The sequence below is a fragment of the Caloenas nicobarica genome, chromosome 7 (assembly GCF_036013445.1).
Source record: "Caloenas nicobarica isolate bCalNic1 chromosome 7, bCalNic1.hap1, whole genome shotgun sequence".
In the NCBI taxonomy this organism is placed as follows: Eukaryota; Metazoa; Chordata; class Aves; order Columbiformes; family Columbidae; genus Caloenas; species Caloenas nicobarica.
This window is the reverse complement of record NC_088251.1, coordinates 10348681-10365620: the sequence shown is the minus strand read 5'-3', so window position 1 is coordinate 10365620 and position 16940 is coordinate 10348681. Positions and strand designations below refer to the sequence as shown.

The window sequence follows — 16940 nt, the reverse complement described above, 5'->3', positions numbered from 1 at the left end:
ATGGCACCTCCACATTGCAACAAAAAAACAGACGGTGACTCAGGAGTCAGGTTGTCACCTCAATCTGCTTCTTAGATAGTTCTGCTCCAGCACATAGACTGGTAGAGACAGATCTACGATGAAGGCTTTTCAACATTTTATTTCAGAAACTACGTGGAATGGGACGAAGTTATCAAATGAATTATCTTAGCAGGTTATTTAAAAAAAAACAAAAAACAAAAAACACCAAAACCAAACAAACAAAACCAAACAAACAACAACAAAAAACCCAAACACAACAAAAAAATCCCAAAACCACGCAAACAAAAGACACTAGAAGAGCTCGTTAAATGTCATTAGCAAACCGTTTAATTTATTAAAATTACTCCAGTACACCTCTGTGTTTCTACAACAGACACAGCATTACACATAACAGGTAAAACGTGGTGACATTCTCAAGGAAGCAGTATCAGGCTCATTAGCACAGAAACACAAGAGCAACAGTATCTTACATCAGCTCCCAGCTCAACCTGCTTCACATGGTGATTCTGACACTTGTCTGTGGAGCAGGCAGCCAGGTGAGCACGTGTGTACATGCTTCCTAATCAAAGATTGATGAATAAAGCCCTATACTATCAAAGAGAAGGCAGGTCTGTCTCTGATGTCATTGTGAGTAGAAAGTAAATGTATTAACAAGTCTATGACCCCTGGGGGGCCTGGGTATCTGTGGCAGCATGGGAAGCGGAATTCTACATTTCCATCACTCTAAAAAATGCGAGACCTATAGGATGCATATGGAAAGATTAAGTTTCTCATATCATGAAAGATCCTGGCCCAAAAAGACTTGCACACCTGAGTAATGCGGTCAAAAGAATGAAGAGACTCGTGTAAGTCTGTGTAAGAGGAGAGTCTTAAAATACACTTCTGGTAATTCAGGGCCAATCCTTTCTTCATTACTGGTTAACTTTACTGAAATTAACTCAACCTGGCATTCTATCAGCAAGGGAAACATGACAGGTTAATAAAATCAGAAGACACTGAAGGTGTAAATACAGTGCAAAAGTGTTGGTTTTAGTTTTTGACTGTTACAGCCTGATAATTTTATATTCTGTGCTTTATTTTCGGGGAAAAGCATAGTTGTTGTGTGTCATAACATACACGCTTGCATATATATGTATACATACACACTTGCTGCAGAATGCAAAGGCTTCCAGTGGCATATGGTTCATAATACTAACTTCTCACATGCAGGTTTTTTTCACACAAAACCAAGCCCGTTTTAAAGGTGCCCCCTCCCTCTGCATACTAAATGTATTCATTAATGTGTATTCACATGCATTATCTTACCAACTCACTGATTTTTTTTTTTAATGGAAGCCATACGTTACCTAGGTTGCAACACCTAGCCAGAACACTCCAGTGACCACAGTACTCCTGGATTTTACAGTAAGTAATACATCAGTTGGTAGAACATTCTTAATAAAATGAGTCAAGTTTTGTTTGCTTCATATTGCTTCATCTTTTAACATCTTTTTAATGTACAATTTTCACTGTTAGTACACTTCAGATTTACTGAAATGCAGTAAACTATGAGAGCTCGTTATTCAGAAGCACCTAGTCTTTTTCTGACATTAAATGGAAGCCATCAGCAACAACCATTGTACAGAGCATTCATCAGGTTAACAAACAACGCACATTAGCTAGTATGAGATGAAACTGGTTTCTAAATAGCTAGTAGACTTCACAAAACAAATTATGTGCGATGTAGTCACTATCCTGCTGAGACAACAGAAGGATGTAAGAACAAAAGCGACCCTGGGGTCAGTTTCTATCTGTATTAACGTAGCTTTGGTTCAGAAATTCTTTAAGTGTTGTAGAGCACCTGGTTTAGTGACAAAACACATGCATCTCACAGTGCTAACAGTATAATGCTAATAAACTATAAATTGCAGGTTTCAAATATTAATAGCATTTAATAAAAAAATTTACAGAAATATTCTTGTTGACAAATGTGCAGTACAAATGCAAGCTCCTTGGCCACAAACTCAAAGTGTGTGCATCAGTTTTGTGCTGGCATAACAGTGCAAATGCTGGGATTCAAGTTTGCTTCTCCACATTTATGTTCAGCAACAGAAACTACACAATGAAGTTCTGGGGATTTCCTGCTCACAAGTGCAGGACATGAGAATGACGAGCAACGTTGTAGTAATTGAACTGCTTGATTTTCCTCACACAGAAGGTAATCTAAATGAGGAAAAACACATTTCACAAGCAAACCAGCTGCACATACCACCAAGTTATTGCTTCAGCTAGATCAGCTGTACTAAAATACAGGACTACAGGTTGCGATCTAATCTCCACTTACACGAAGAGAAGATGAAGTCTACAGTGCAAGTCCTCCATGCAAAGAGATCAAATCGCAAGGCCGTAGTGCTGTTTCACAGGATAGGATTTATTCACCATTCAGTTTTGTCTGTGAATTTTTGTAATTCATTTAGATCAGAGTCAAAAGTACACTGTTTAGGATATTTCTGTGTTTCTCTAGACTACTACTTCACGCGAATTCAGATCCGCTCAGCAACAGAACAGAATACGAACACTTGTTTTCAAAGAAATGCAGAAGTTATTGCTGAAATTTTTAGAGCCAAAACTAAAAATTATTTCACCAAATCAAGTGTTTACTCCACTTTTAGAAAAAGCAAAACTGACATCCTATTAATTAAAAAAAAACAAAACAAAACTAACTGAATAGCTTTTTCAATTAAATAATAATCTATGATTTCACAAGATACTCACATTCAGGCAACTTACTCCTGACTTTCATCTGGCTGAATGACAGATGCCATAATAAAAACAAGCACGTTACTCTCACATTCTTCACGACAACAGTGATGAGTGCAATTCATCACCGCACTACACAGCTCTAACAGTGCAAGGTGTGCCTGCTAACAATGTTTCTCACAATCATCTGCTACATGATCATCATTCTTAGATGTCCATAACTGTTATTCTCATTAGAATTTTGGCATTTATGTTAACATTTATCAAAAACTATGGCTTTATCCATGAAATACATAATTGCCTAAGCAAAAATTTTAAACCATTTATTTAAAACAATAAAACTGAATTGGAACAGAAGTTACTTGTTTATGCCATAAGCTGTGTTGCCACTAAACTCAAGATCTCAGGGTTAGCTACAGATCACAAATGTGTGTATTTGTGCATCTGTCACAGTCTTTATATTTAAAATATAACACTGATAAAATTTCACTCTTCATTTTAAATCTAATTCTAATAATTTATCTTATTTTTTGCAACATGTTTAATTACTTGTATCCAAAGTGTCATCTGAGTATCACTGTTATTACCACAGGATCAGGACTGTAAGAAACCCATAAATGCATACATAAGAAGGCACTTGTCTTCCAGTAGTTCAAGTCAGAGAAGGCCTTACCCAGACAGTGGCACCTTACACTTTGAAGGATTAGCAAATGTCCCCAGGCTTTGACAGAGACTCAAAACCTGTCCTGACATCCCTGGACAGAGGTGCTATATGTGGTCTATAATATCATGAAGCTCATGATGAATTCCAGTAGTTTTTGCCTGTTACGCTGAGGTAGGAACGTAGTGCTTAGTTCCAAAATGATGTCTCGTCTTTGTTTCGTCTGATTGAAAACCTAAAGCACAGCATGAATATATGTGAGTATCACCACATCCAAGTAATCTCCTTTCTTTTGTCATGAAAGGTTTATGGTCTCTACTAAATTTGCCCTCATTTACAAGACCTTTTATTTCTCCCCCCTTTCTTGACAGCTTAGATGGCAACGCCTATCATCCAAGTTCACTCAATGTTGAAGCCCTTCAAGTGGTAGGGAAGAAAAGAAACCGAGAAATAAGCAATGTATGATAAACAGCCAACTCCCAACAGTGAGGGATAAAACACACACTCAAAATGCAGAAGAACTGAAAGTGTAAGCACTTTGAAAACAAGAATTCAGATGTTATGCTCTGAATAGATGCTCAGCAGATGTTGTCTAGTTCCACTTTTCCAACAGTAGAACAAACTAGAATTAAAATGATGGATTTGGTATGTGCTTTCTTCACAGCTCTCACAGTCCACAGGAAGCTACCTTACTATAGGCTAACTATTGTTGAATTATTTAACACAGCAGAATTCAAGGACAAAGACTTCAACACTCCTGTCTAGCAATACTTTGCCTAAATGCTGATCATTTCAAAATTAAATCCCATCCGGCATTCAGGAAGGCAGGTCATTCTGGTGAAAGGAACTCTTCATTTGCAAGATTTAGATAGGCAGTTTAAGATTCAAAATGATAGTGAAAAAGAGCAAAACTGATGTGTTATTTTAAAGATGATTTGTATTCTCATGGTGGACACTGGAGGTCTATTAGGATGGTTCTGCTGGAGCATCAATCACTGCTAAGCCAAAATTCAGTAAATAAAACTTTTACATTTAAGTAGTCCTTCAAACTTATATTTAGCTGTCACAAGGCACAGAGGATGCTCTCAGCCTTCCAGCATTGTCACTGATGTCCAACAAGTAGATGGACTAGAACAGAGAAACTTAATTTGCTGTGAATAGAAATGCCTATTTGCCTAGCCCTCATCCACAAAGGCTTTCTCAGGGGCAAGAAGTGCTGTGTTCTGCAGTGTGTGCTCTTCTCCTAAAGCCCTGAGCCTTAAGGAAAGCAAAATGCTCAAAACCCACGACACATGTGCACAAATACATTCACGGATTTTATACCGACTCTGAACAGGTTCCATGAATTATCAAAGTTGCACTGATTATTAAAATGAAACTTAAAAGTCTCCAAATTTGATCACTGAACACTTACCCCAATTTCCTTAAAGACCTTCACTGCATTTTTCACGTGACTATAGGTAGCACTCTCAGCTGTAAGGAAAGAAAACCCAGAGATAAACAAACTGCAGTTGAATTTGGGCTATTTTGTTCTAAGAGGATCAGAATGAATCAAATCCAGTTCCAAAACCAGTTAAACATACCATATACAGCAACATTCTTCTCTGTCCTGCTTATTAAGTGCCTGTGTAACTTCTGAACATATTCAGACTCTGCAACGGGACCCGTAAAATTGTGCACAAAGATGACAGCAGAGCTATATGCCTCCAGTAAAGGTCCCAACAACCTCTGCAGGAAAGTGATGTACTGCTGGTGCTCTTGAGACTGGCTCACCTGAGAAAGGGCAATCAGAGTTTAAGTGACAGAGATTAGCAGAAAAAATGAAACAACCTGTAACACAGCACACAGCAAAACGGCCGCCCAAATAATACTTAGTACAAAAAGGAATATGGGGGCACAGCTCATTATGGAAGTATAGCAAAGGAGCAGTTTACCACAAGGGACAGAATGGGCACTGCACATCACAAATCAATGCTACTTTTTTCTCCTCCAGGATATTAATAACTATTTTCCTAATAAAAAATTAAAGACAGCACACTGTTCTGCAGCCAACAGAAGGGCTGCCATACACTCATGGAGATAGACGTAAGTTTCCGAGTGTTAGTAAGATACCCTAAAGAGCGTTTGTGTCAGCCCTGTGAGAAAATTGGTCATGTCTGAAATCAACATGATCAATCTATGAAGTGAAATTTAGGCTGAAAATATAAACCAGATATGCCTCTTTTAGAGTGTGCAGTATTAGTAAAGAATAAAACATTTAGACGCCAAGATACTTGAGCCTTTATCAGTTTTCATGACACTAACCACTGCCCTTCCACCTCCCTGTAAGATTATTTGATGTTTCTTCAGCTGTTTTCCACATGGGAAGCAGAGAAAGGTGTTACTTACCAGCAAAATACAGACTAACACTGCAAATCAGAAAAAAAAAAATCATTACCCGTCCCAAGCTAGTGAAGTAGTTTATATCGCTTGCAACAGGCCTCAATGTTAGTAGCCTTAGGAGAATATTACCTTCAGGTAGCAATCTCTCTGCTCTTCTCCAAAATCGCTATCTTCATCTTCCTCATCACTTCTCCAAGATAATGGCTCAGGGAGTTTTTTATCCCACTGCTGCTCTGTAAGACTGGGGCTAACATCCTCCTGATCATCCTGCTTAAATGTGAAATACAAGGTGGTAAATAGGTAAAAACCCCATATCCAGGCAAAAAATACATTTATTTTATCATCTCATCTGACTTAATCAGTCCATTCACTAACCAATATTTAATGAAAGCAGGCGAGACCCTAGGGTTGAGATAGAAGAGAGGAGAGACATTTGGCGAGTAAGATTGTTTTTTAGTTTGCCTATAACCTAAAAGTGAGAATCTTAGCAAGCGTTGCTGAATATTCCTACCAGAGGCCATGCAGTAGCAGTTTCCAAGAAAGTGTTTTCAGTTGCATTAGGACAAAAAGTCGAGTTGCTCTCTGGATGTGGATGTTGTTAACCTCTGTACTACTGTGGCCTTACAGACAGAGTATTAAACTCTGTGTTATTATATTACAATAGCTAAAATCTCAATAACGCAGAATGCCACAAATTGCTATTTGGGAGTGGTAACTCACTACCTCTAACGATGCTGTTCTTGTATTTGTCCCCATGCGAGCTATTGGTTGTAATAAGCCAGTTTTAATCACAAAGGCCCCAAAATGTTTAAACCTTTATTACATTGAGACATTAAGACCCCTCCACCTGCTGCATCACAGCAATTCCCCTCCGCTAATCACCCTGACGAGCATCATCCAAGTTTAGCCTACAAATGCCCCACAGTAGTCCACCCTCAGAGCAAGACACGGGTTTACACCTATTAGCAGGTAGATGTCTAATATATGTACTAATATACATTTCTGCAGGCTTTTGAGACGAGTCTGCAATGCCACTTGGAATTTCTTAACTTGAATATTGTGAGGGGAAAAGAGTTTATTGTTTGCTTTTCATCTATTTAGTAAGATCAACTATTTTAGTAAAACCATTAGTTAGTAAAGTGCTTTGTGAAGTTGTATAGTATTGTAAAGTTCCCTTGCAAGGGCACAGTGAGGTAATCTGCCAGAGACAATAAGCACAAGCGACACATACGTACATACCAGATGTACTTGAGCAGTGATTGTGTTCTGTTGTGCAATAATGCAGGTATGTCAGAAATTCAGGTGTACAGTAACTGAGATGCAACAGAAATACTCTACCTGACTGATCCATGTCTGATGTGACATTCAATTTCAACAACACATCTTCAGAAATTAGTTTGAGAGACAGTAAACATACACTTGAAAGAATAAGGGAACCCTTAGTGTCAATCATTCACCATTATTTGTTTTGCCCAAAATAGTAGAACAGAAATATTTTTCAAAGGTCACCAGTTCTAAGTCACTGAGGAAAGACCCCTCCAAATACAGCTATTCCATTCAGAAATGCGAATCAAGCAAGACTAAAAGCAAATGGAAAAAAGATACTTCAGAGATGTGATTACTGTCATCATATGCATGACAAAGAAAAAGGCCTCTGCAGAAAATTAAGAATGACATCCTTCCAATCTTACACTCTGATCAAGTGTTTTATTTTGAACAAAGTAAAGGCCACAAGACAAGTTTTAAAAAATACCAAAGAGATCACTATGTGTTAGGAATATTTCTTAGGTTTTGAAGTAGACACTAGAATCACAGGAAAAGAACTGGAAAGAAAAAAAAAAATGGATCAATCAAGCTCAATTTAATGGGAAATTTATCAATATGTTAATGTCAGCAGTAAACTGAAATAATTAGAAGGGGCAGAAGCTAGCTACCTTTATTGGAGAAGAGGTTGTAAAAAGCCCACAAACGTTTCCTATCTGTCTGAAGTTACGAAACAACTGTTGCTTACAGTGTTTGCGCTGATTATGCCAACTCACAATAAGTTAAAAGAAGCAGGCACGTACAGATGTTTTTGAAGTTTAAAAAAATTTACTGACTGAATACATCTCCTTTTTAAAGGATTCAAGTGTTGCACCGGTGGTGTATATCAGACAACATAGACAGATATTTATATACTGCCTAATAGCTAGCTACATCCCAGCTATAAACAGCAAAGTACCAGACTCAGCAACTGAAACTTACAGAAGAACCCTCAAGACAGGTTTAATGCTTGAGTAGACAGAGGTACATATCTACTGCTGTCCACACCTATTTCCTCATCTGTCCCCAGGCATGGAACAAACAGGTTTCTTCCTAATCCTCTAATGAGCATTCATTTTTCAATTTATCTAATAATGATTACAATCTAATGCATGACAACATGTCAGTACTTCAGATAAAAACCAAGCAGTAGTAATTCCGAAGGAGAAGAATGTTTAATATCCAGGTGTATCAAGTAAATAGTACCTATGGCTGCATGTATTAAAACCAGAAGCATGTGTCAAAAGGCATGCAGCAAGACCAGAGTGAAGCAGTGGCCATGAACAAATACACCAGAAGCAGCTCTGGCCTCTTTTGAAAACAGAGAGCTGCAAGATGAAAGCAGCCAAATCTATAACTCTTTTCCACATGCTCTTTACATTTTTTGCTTCCTCCTGGGCACCAAGGTTTGTTTGCTGCACACAAAAAAGTTTGGGAAGCAAAGGTGTGCTGAGCCAGCTGCCCCTCAGTCCGCAGGATTTATTTACACTGTCACCTCTGGCAGGTTGCACCACCAGCTCATGCTTGAAACTGGACATTGTGCCAGCAGAAGAGGTTCACAATAATTCTGAGATTGATGCAAAGGAATCAAAGAATGACAAAAGATCTGGACTACTGCTCCGTTAGAGTAGAAAATAAACATCCATGCAGCTATGCTGCAATTTGAAAGTGCCCCAATAAGAGGATAAATCAAAGACAGTAAATAGATTAATACAAGACAGTATAAAGTATGTCTTGCTTAGTAGGCTTAATGGTACCATGAAATTACACACAGGGTCATTCACAGCATCACAGGATGACTGCAATAAAATGTCTGATGCTTATATAGGCAGGAATGAAGTAGTATCAGTTCTGGACTACTTGTTACAAGTGTTCAGTAACAGCATATATTTACAAGACGACTCAGAACTAAATGGCTAAAATGAAGTACAAGAAACAAATCTCATTTAGTATCTCTACCACCTTACCTCAGCCACCAGAAGAATGCCATATTGTATCAGCCTTTCCACAGATTCGTGGCAAACTTGATATATCACCTGGCAAGGCTGCACAACAGAAAAGAAATGCACTGAAAACACCACAGCCATTATTTCCATTATAGCAAAACCAGTTCCCTGTTCACTACAAATGTCTTAGGTACAGAGTATTATTCCTTTAAGCAAGTTATTAAACATTTACCAGCATAATCCCAATGTACCATTCTTATGTTTATCCTGGCAGACATTAGAAAAATTACAGTGAAATACAGAATTTTCAATTGGGCCAACTTTTTGAAGAAATGCATTACTACACTGGTAGAAAACCACATTAAATATTCTCCCCTTTTAATCACCTCTAACCAAATTTCAGTTCGTTAACAGTTCTGGAACAAAATAGTCATAAAACTAAAAACACTGAGACTCATACCAGTGATTTAGTTGGAATTTAAAGGAAAATACACTTCTAAGAGACTCCCTTACGTGTTTTGAAACTCTGAATAAAAAAACCAACCTCTTTTACATTGTTCACAGTCATGTAGGAAGCATTTTCTAAGTTAAAAAAATAATAGTCAGTTATTAACTCTGAAAACAGAAGGATAAGACTACTAAAAAACCACACCACATGAGCTACATTACTGCCCAGACAAAAATAGTACATTTGGCTTATGCTTAATTTAAAAAGGCACAAGTCAGAAATGTGTGCAAATTTAAGAACTAATTCAAGAACCTCTGGAATTCTAAGTAACTTCTACATATAAGAAAAAAACATATAGCACGTAAAATTGCAAGTATACAGAGTGTAAATACACAGAGTGTCTGAAAACTGAGAACATCAGCTCTCTTCAGTGTTTTGTAACACAAATTAAAAAGTCAGGCCATGTTTAAAACTAAGTACTAGGTGTGGCATACTGTGCCTATTGCGCTCCTCTGTAAATTAAGAATATATTTAGAATCTGGAGCCTTAGTTCCCAGCATAATTCCAATCATCTATGCAAACTCATGTGAGCTGGGCACTCTCAAAGACTCGTGTTTAAGTAAAAAAAAAAAAAAAAAATTATTTAAATAGTTTGGGCAGAATGCAGATACAGTTGTGATGTTGTAATGATGTAAGGGACATAAAATCTTTTAGAAGGCATTAAAATGCCCAGCCTCGAGTTGTGAGAAGCTGACAGAGTGAGCAGCTTTTCTTCCTCAGGAAAGACCTGAAGGCAGCGCAGCAGGAACGCTGCAGGCTCAGCCTCCATCGCCCATGTGGGCACCTGCCCGAGCAGCACCCTGTGCTCAGCCTGTGTCCCCGCCACCCCATCCACACATTTTGTCGCACCTTGCAAGGTAACAAGGTAATGACAGGAGTCTGGCAAGTTCATTCGCAGGTTATTTTAGGCCAAACATCTTTTTGATGAAATGTTCTGATGGAACTACATCTGTTCAAATGTTCAGACATTTCCTTGAAGCAAACAGGAACACCATCTATCTTTTTCAAATTACATTCAATCTTTTGATACCCATTACCGTCAGACTGTACTTGCAGGGAACATATCAGAACTGTGACACTCGAAGAAAGCATCAATTCATTTTAAAGTAATGCGCAGTTATAAGCAGAACAAAAGTTTGAAACATGGACAACTAATGCAATTACTTACCAAAGATACAGTAAATTCATTAGAAAGCAAGTAACACAAGCTGGCAGCTTTTCGGACCAGGTGTTCCTGACTAATCAAACTGGGAGAAGCACCGTTGGTACCATTTCTGTACCTCCTACTCTGAACCGCATGAAGACTGCAGGCTAAAGCAGAAACAAGCATAAACAAAGTTTATTTTTCCAAAGAGCTCTATAGCAAACTTAAAATGTCTGTCTCTTTCTAGGACTAAAAGCAGTCAAACATTACACATGCAATTGAAGAATAAAGCCAGAATTCACCACTATTCCATTTGTGTCCAATTACTGTCAGATTGAAACAAAATCTCATGAAAATATTCATGACCAAAGCATAGGTTTTGCCACGTTGGCTCAACACTCTGATGGTGCCTTGACCACGGCAGTGACCAATACACAAATACTTCCAAGAAAGATAAAGGATAGTGGAAAAAATGAGTGGAAACATTCCATAAACAAAAAACAAGTTTACTTTAAAGTAGTTTGTGTTAGGGTAAACATGGGCTGAAGCAGAAAGGGGAACAGGGTCGTGGGGCCGTGCAGATACTTTGACTTCATGGGTCACAAGAAAGACTTTACTTGGTAAATCCCAACACATACCAATAATGGCCTCTTTAATGAACACATGAAGTACTCCGTTGCTGTAGAAGTTGAGTTCAAAGACAGCAGGTATGGTTGTGCTGGGAGTGATGAAGAACTCGTTGTTTCGGCTAGTGTTGGTGATGGTTACACAGTTCCCCAACAAGTGGACGGCGTGCATGACAACATCGTCTGAGTTCCCTGAAAATCCCAAGTCAAAGTCACGGGCTAAGACCTCCTCCTTCATGGAAAAGAAATCTTCTACCAACCTGGAAAGATCAGTTCCCTAGAAATAAAATCGGAATCACAAAGTGAAACAATTTTTGCACAGGAGTTTATCTGTAAGCCACACAACCGTGTATACAGCAAACACATAAACAGGCCATTAATTTTCAAAAATCCAAAGCACAACAGCAGTATTAGAAAACTTTCTTTTACAGAAATATTGCTAAAATAGTCCACAGACTTTCTACTTATATGCAATTATGTTTTAAAGTCATGCATCTATTTGGGAATCCAAGTTTTTTGTTCATCTCTTGGTTTATTTCACAACCTGCAGAGACCTGACTTGTTCTTTAAGAACATGTTAGAGATACATTTCCATTACCTATGCTATAAAATGAATTATCAGTTATCTGGGAATACTGTAATTAGCAGAACTCGTCTGCCATTTTTTTGGGGACATGAGGAAAAGCTTTTCCTCAAGCACTTTATTTCCTTGGTTTTTGTCAAGATGGCTTTAGATCACACTGTAAAATGCTTCTTTTATCCCATTATTTGAGGAAATTGGAACGACTGGACTGATAGGAATAGCAATACTGTCCCGGACTAAGCAGATTACCAATCTGACCAATACTTTTAAATCTGTTCTTGATTTACGTCCATTAAAAGTTTCAGATTAGAGGCAGAAGGAATTTCAGAAAAAATGCTAAACACAGTTGTAGGAGAAAAAGTAATTCTTTCATGCCCCATCCACAAGACTTCAGTTAAACATTAGTATCATTTTGCCATCATGGCAGAGTATTCTAGTACCAAGGAAGAGCAAATTTCATCTGAAAATTAACAGAAGAGTTGCTAGCATATTCAACAGTGAATGTGTTTAAGATCTGAAAAACAACCTTAACACAATGAACCAAAATGATACATTTTTTAAAAATGTGTAACTACATTTTGAATTACAAAAATCTATTTCCACATGAGTGTTTATTATCATCCCATCAATAACGGCTTATCTTCAAGCATCCACTACTAACTAAAATATTAGCACTCAGACTACCTGAAATCCACTTGAATTTAAATGCATCTTTCTTCTTTTATTAGTATCATGCAATAGTAAAATGCGTGCTATTTTTTTTTAGTTAACAAGAACAAAGTAATATGCAGCTATTTAAGCAGCATGGAAGCCTCACCTGCCTGTGTCTGTACAGCAGCAAACAGGCAACAATGTGGGTAGACATCACAGCACAGGACTTGTTCGCAGCTAGAGGCAAAACAAGATAAACTTGTTAAGTGCCTGAGAAGTTCAGGACATCATTACAAGTGAAAAGTACCCATTATTTTAAAAAAAAAAAAAAAAAAAAAAGCGATATTGGCACTGAACTGTATCTTCTGAATGAAATACAAAGTGTATTATGTCTATATGGTAACAATATTAATCAAACTAAAGTAACTTGAACTAAGAAGCCTGACTAAAGCTTCCATGTTTACTAAGTTAAGTAAAGTACCATTTTGTATGCGTCTCTTATACCACAAATCACAGATCTACTGACTGAAGCAGACACTGTACAACCTGTAAAACCTGGCAACACCGGTCCATGCAGCTAGACGAGTTCACATGAGTAATACCTTATATAATGCCATTAAGACACTGCAACAACTTTTTACATGAAGTGATAAGAAATCAGTGTATCAGTAGTATGACAAACACACACTTGAGAGTACAGTAAGTTCGGTCCAGGGAATACAAAAGTGAAAAAAAAAAAACCACCAACCAACCAACCAGAATAAAAATCTTGTACTTAATAAGAAAGAGAGTTTATTAAACTTTGAAGAGGAGGGAGGGAGGCAAAGCACGGAGAATTATCCAGAGAGCATCTGAGGTAATGAGATGATCACCTGCATGGAGGGAATTGGGAAGTATGGCATTACCAGACAGCACGTTAGTTCATGCAATAAGCAAAACAAAACAGGTAGCTGATAGTGATACTGTAACACTTACTGAACAAAATATGCTCAGCCAAGTTGGATATCAGCTCTCTTCTGAAGGGTTCACTGGTGATATCCCTGGAGTTGGGCACTGAGGCCTCTGTACCTTCATCCACAGTATCACTAGGTCTGAATACAGAATAAAAACTCATATTATGACATTCAGATTTTGATCAAAATACAAAATAACCCAGACAGATTTTCCTTTTTTTATACACTAACTGAGCTACAGCACAAAAAACCAATATGCAATCTGGTAAGGACACAAAAATGTCACGCGTAACATGCCCTCCCCAAATTTTAATATCTACCAACTTTTCCGGATTATTTCTTCACACTAAACAATCATCCAAGATAAAACTACCAAAATAAAAATCGCAATACAAAACATTTACCTTGTCCTACTGGCTATTCCTGACTTTGTCATTACGTCATTTGCACCCCACAGCTCTTTTCCATCCAGTGAATATGGACAAGAGTAGATTAAGCAAATCTGCCTAAAAGGCAATTTCCAGACCAGTCTCTACAAATTAGAAATGGTCTTTTTATGGATCTACAAATTTCTAAATATAAATGACATTTTTTTCTACTAGGACCACACAGGTTTGTACAAATCAAGCCAAGACCTCAACTAAAACGTGTATCTGTGTATCAAATGCAGATCTAGACCCTGAGCACAGTTTTGCATTTCTGAGTTACAGTCACCTCCTTGAGCAAGAGATACTCAACTCACAAGCCCTATTTGCTTTGGAATGACACCAAAACCCACCTGAAATTCTTGTAAAAGTTTAAAACCAAATCTTTCATTTTTCATTAAATGTGTCATTTATTCCCCTAAGTTATTCCATAAAATTTAAATGAACAGAGGTCACTAAAATTTTTTTAAAAAGAAAAAAAAGCCTCCTTGAGCTTATTTAAACAGAGCTCCCCAGAAAGAATGCAACTCTCATAATAAATCGCACAGGTACAATTGTGTAGGTTTTTAGTTTTTCTGCACACAATTAGATAACTCTTGGAATGTAACGCAAGACACTAAAAACACTAACCCCAACCTGTCCTCCCTCCTCCGATACCCCAAAAATTTCTACCTTGACGGAAGTATAGCTGGTAACAAAGCTTGTTCCAAAGAAAGAGGAGCAGGCACAGGTTTTTGGCTTTGGCTGTTTACGTATTCCTGTTAAGAGAAGACTTGTTATTTTTCTGTACTTTCTCTACCTTACTCTTGCATTCAACTGATAATAATATTATATGAAAAAGGCAATTATTCCAAAATACAACTGTGATTAAAAATAGCTCACACTAAAAGAGCCATAATAAGGTCACAGAAATTAAAAGTTTTCAACAGGTTTTCCACTTTTGACTTTATTTTATGAAAAAGCAAACTTTCCACAGCAAGGAATCCATACTTCATGAAAACAATATAACAAAAACAATATGTATCCCCTGTCCGCACCCTGCTGGAAACAGCTCCTCGCTTCTCCATGATTAAATTAATGAGAACTGCCTTCGTTACCATGAATGAGAGCAAAGTCTGATACCCTTTTAGAACCAATACGGAGAATGTAATTATTGCTCACTGCTGCTTTCCTCAAATGCCAGGACAGGGAACTTCTCCGCAGGTAAACACCAGTGTAGAAACTCCAGCTGCAAGACCCCTCACGGTGCCACGAACTACAGCACCCAGCAAGCAGGCAAGGGACCGCGTGCTCAGAATTCTCGAATCCCAAATTTCTGTCCTTACAGGTTAGTATTTACATTACTCTGCTTTCAGGACACTCTGTTCTTTCCGTTTCTGTAAAGACTCATGTGGGAAACTAAAGAGCCACTTAACCTGCTGGTCAGGAAAACAGTCCCCTCGTGGGAAAGCTGCTTAAAAGCCTTTCACAGCCAGCTCCCTCTCTGCGAAGCCTGGGTTCACAGAACTGCAGGTGCCCCAAATTAACCCCCAACGCTCATCTCCTTTAGAAAAACCTGCAGTGATGTAACTACCTCAATTTAAGAATACAGTTACACTTCTGCAAAACTTGGGTAAGGCGTACAGAAACAATGTATGTCATTTATTACCCTTCTGGAGTACCAAAATGAATACACTTACAAAGGAGACCTGGCAGAGGCTGCTAGGAAGGTACAGAGTGATTAGTATTTCACTAAATTAAGAGGGCAGATAACCCTCTTTTCCTTATCTTGATCCAAGAACAATTTTTAACTCCCTAATGGGAATAGCCCAAGCCTTCTCCTTTGGATGTGAATTAATGTCTTTCTCTACTACACTAACCACAATGCAGCGCAGATGGTCACAATAATTTCATGCTGTGGTAATTGAACCCTCCAAAGCCCTCCAACATACTGCTGTTCTGAGACAAGTAGGGCAGAAAGAGCATCTGATTAATTTGAATAATATTCTAGTAGGTTACAGCAGCTAATCTTATTAAAGTCACATTAAAAATAAGGTATACTGTAGCAGAACACAGATTTGTGAAATGCAGATAAGTATAGTACTGACAGATTCTGCAAAGAGATCAGAGGAAATTTAAAAGTGAAGGCAGCTCGTACTGCACCACCCCATTCCCTGAGAAACTACACAACAGTATTCGGTGAATTAGTACAGGTAATAGTTGTAAACTAATAACAAACTATGATTTTCAAAGAATATGCACATTTTAATGATATGTTATCCATTTTACTTTTATAGCTACTAATTTACTTAGCAATTTAAAAAATCCAGCGAGATGAATGCTCCTCCTTAACAATAGTGTAAGCCATTCAATTACTCAAACTGGAGAACAGTATTCAGTTTACTTCCACTCCAAATATCTCTACAACCTTAAGAACTACTACATGGAACAAGGATCATGCTAAAGACTGTTTGTTAAAACAAAACAAACAAACCAAAAAACCCCAGTGAGAATATTTACACCATTTCAAAACTAACACAATCCTTTATATCAACTCTGAGACTATTTCAGCTTAACACCCATCTGTTCGAAGACTCACACCTTCAGCAAAACAGCAATACTTTTGTTCCACTGGAATGGACTTCAGCAGACAATGCTAGTGATGATAACCCACAAAGAGAAAAATCAAAATAAATGTGTCCCACTATTGAAATATCAAAAATGTCAAACTTTCAAAAGGATCTTCAAAATATAAAACTTACTCTTAAGGAAAATGGTTGTGCAAAATCTACTCTGACACATCCATAATTCTTCCGCAGCATTCTGAAGACTCCTCTAGCTATACTCCAAAGACTTTCATTCTTCTTAGGCTTGCCCTGGAAAACATGGGTGGTTGTTCTGGGTTTTTTCCAATTTGCATTTAAAAGGTTACGTTTAAAATTAAAATGCATAGAACAGCAGACAGAACAAGGCCAAATCTTTTGACACACCTTATAACTTCAAGTAAATCTAGAGAACTC

General features: G+C 37.7%; 1 protein-coding gene across 4 annotated transcripts in view; it reads right to left on the bottom strand.

Moving 5' to 3' along the window:
* Nucleotides 1-325: 325 nt before the first annotated feature.
* The window catches only part of GPAM (glycerol-3-phosphate acyltransferase, mitochondrial), a 33293-nt gene continuing 16678 nt past the window's right edge, over nt 326-16940 (bottom strand). For 3 of the 4 annotated variants that reach the window (XM_065638694.1, XM_065638691.1, XM_065638695.1), the window contains exons 12-22: nt 16683-16796; nt 14614-14699; nt 13539-13654; nt 12730-12800; nt 11342-11606; nt 10728-10870; nt 9073-9150; nt 5933-6073; nt 5005-5194; nt 4836-4894; nt 326-3656 (exon numbers count right to left, since the gene is read on the bottom strand). In XM_065638694.1, coding sequence (XP_065494766.1) covers nt 3540-3656; nt 4836-4894; nt 5005-5194; nt 5933-6073; nt 9073-9150; nt 10728-10870; nt 11342-11606; nt 12730-12800; nt 13539-13654; nt 14614-14699; nt 16683-16796 — 1380 coding nt within the window. In that variant the 3' untranslated portion in view covers nt 326-3539. The remainder of the gene's footprint in view (nt 3657-4835; nt 4895-5004; nt 5195-5932; nt 6074-9072; nt 9151-10727; nt 10871-11341; nt 11607-12729; nt 12801-13538; nt 13655-14613; nt 14700-16682; nt 16797-16940) is intronic. The other variant, XM_065638693.1, reaches the window with a different exon arrangement.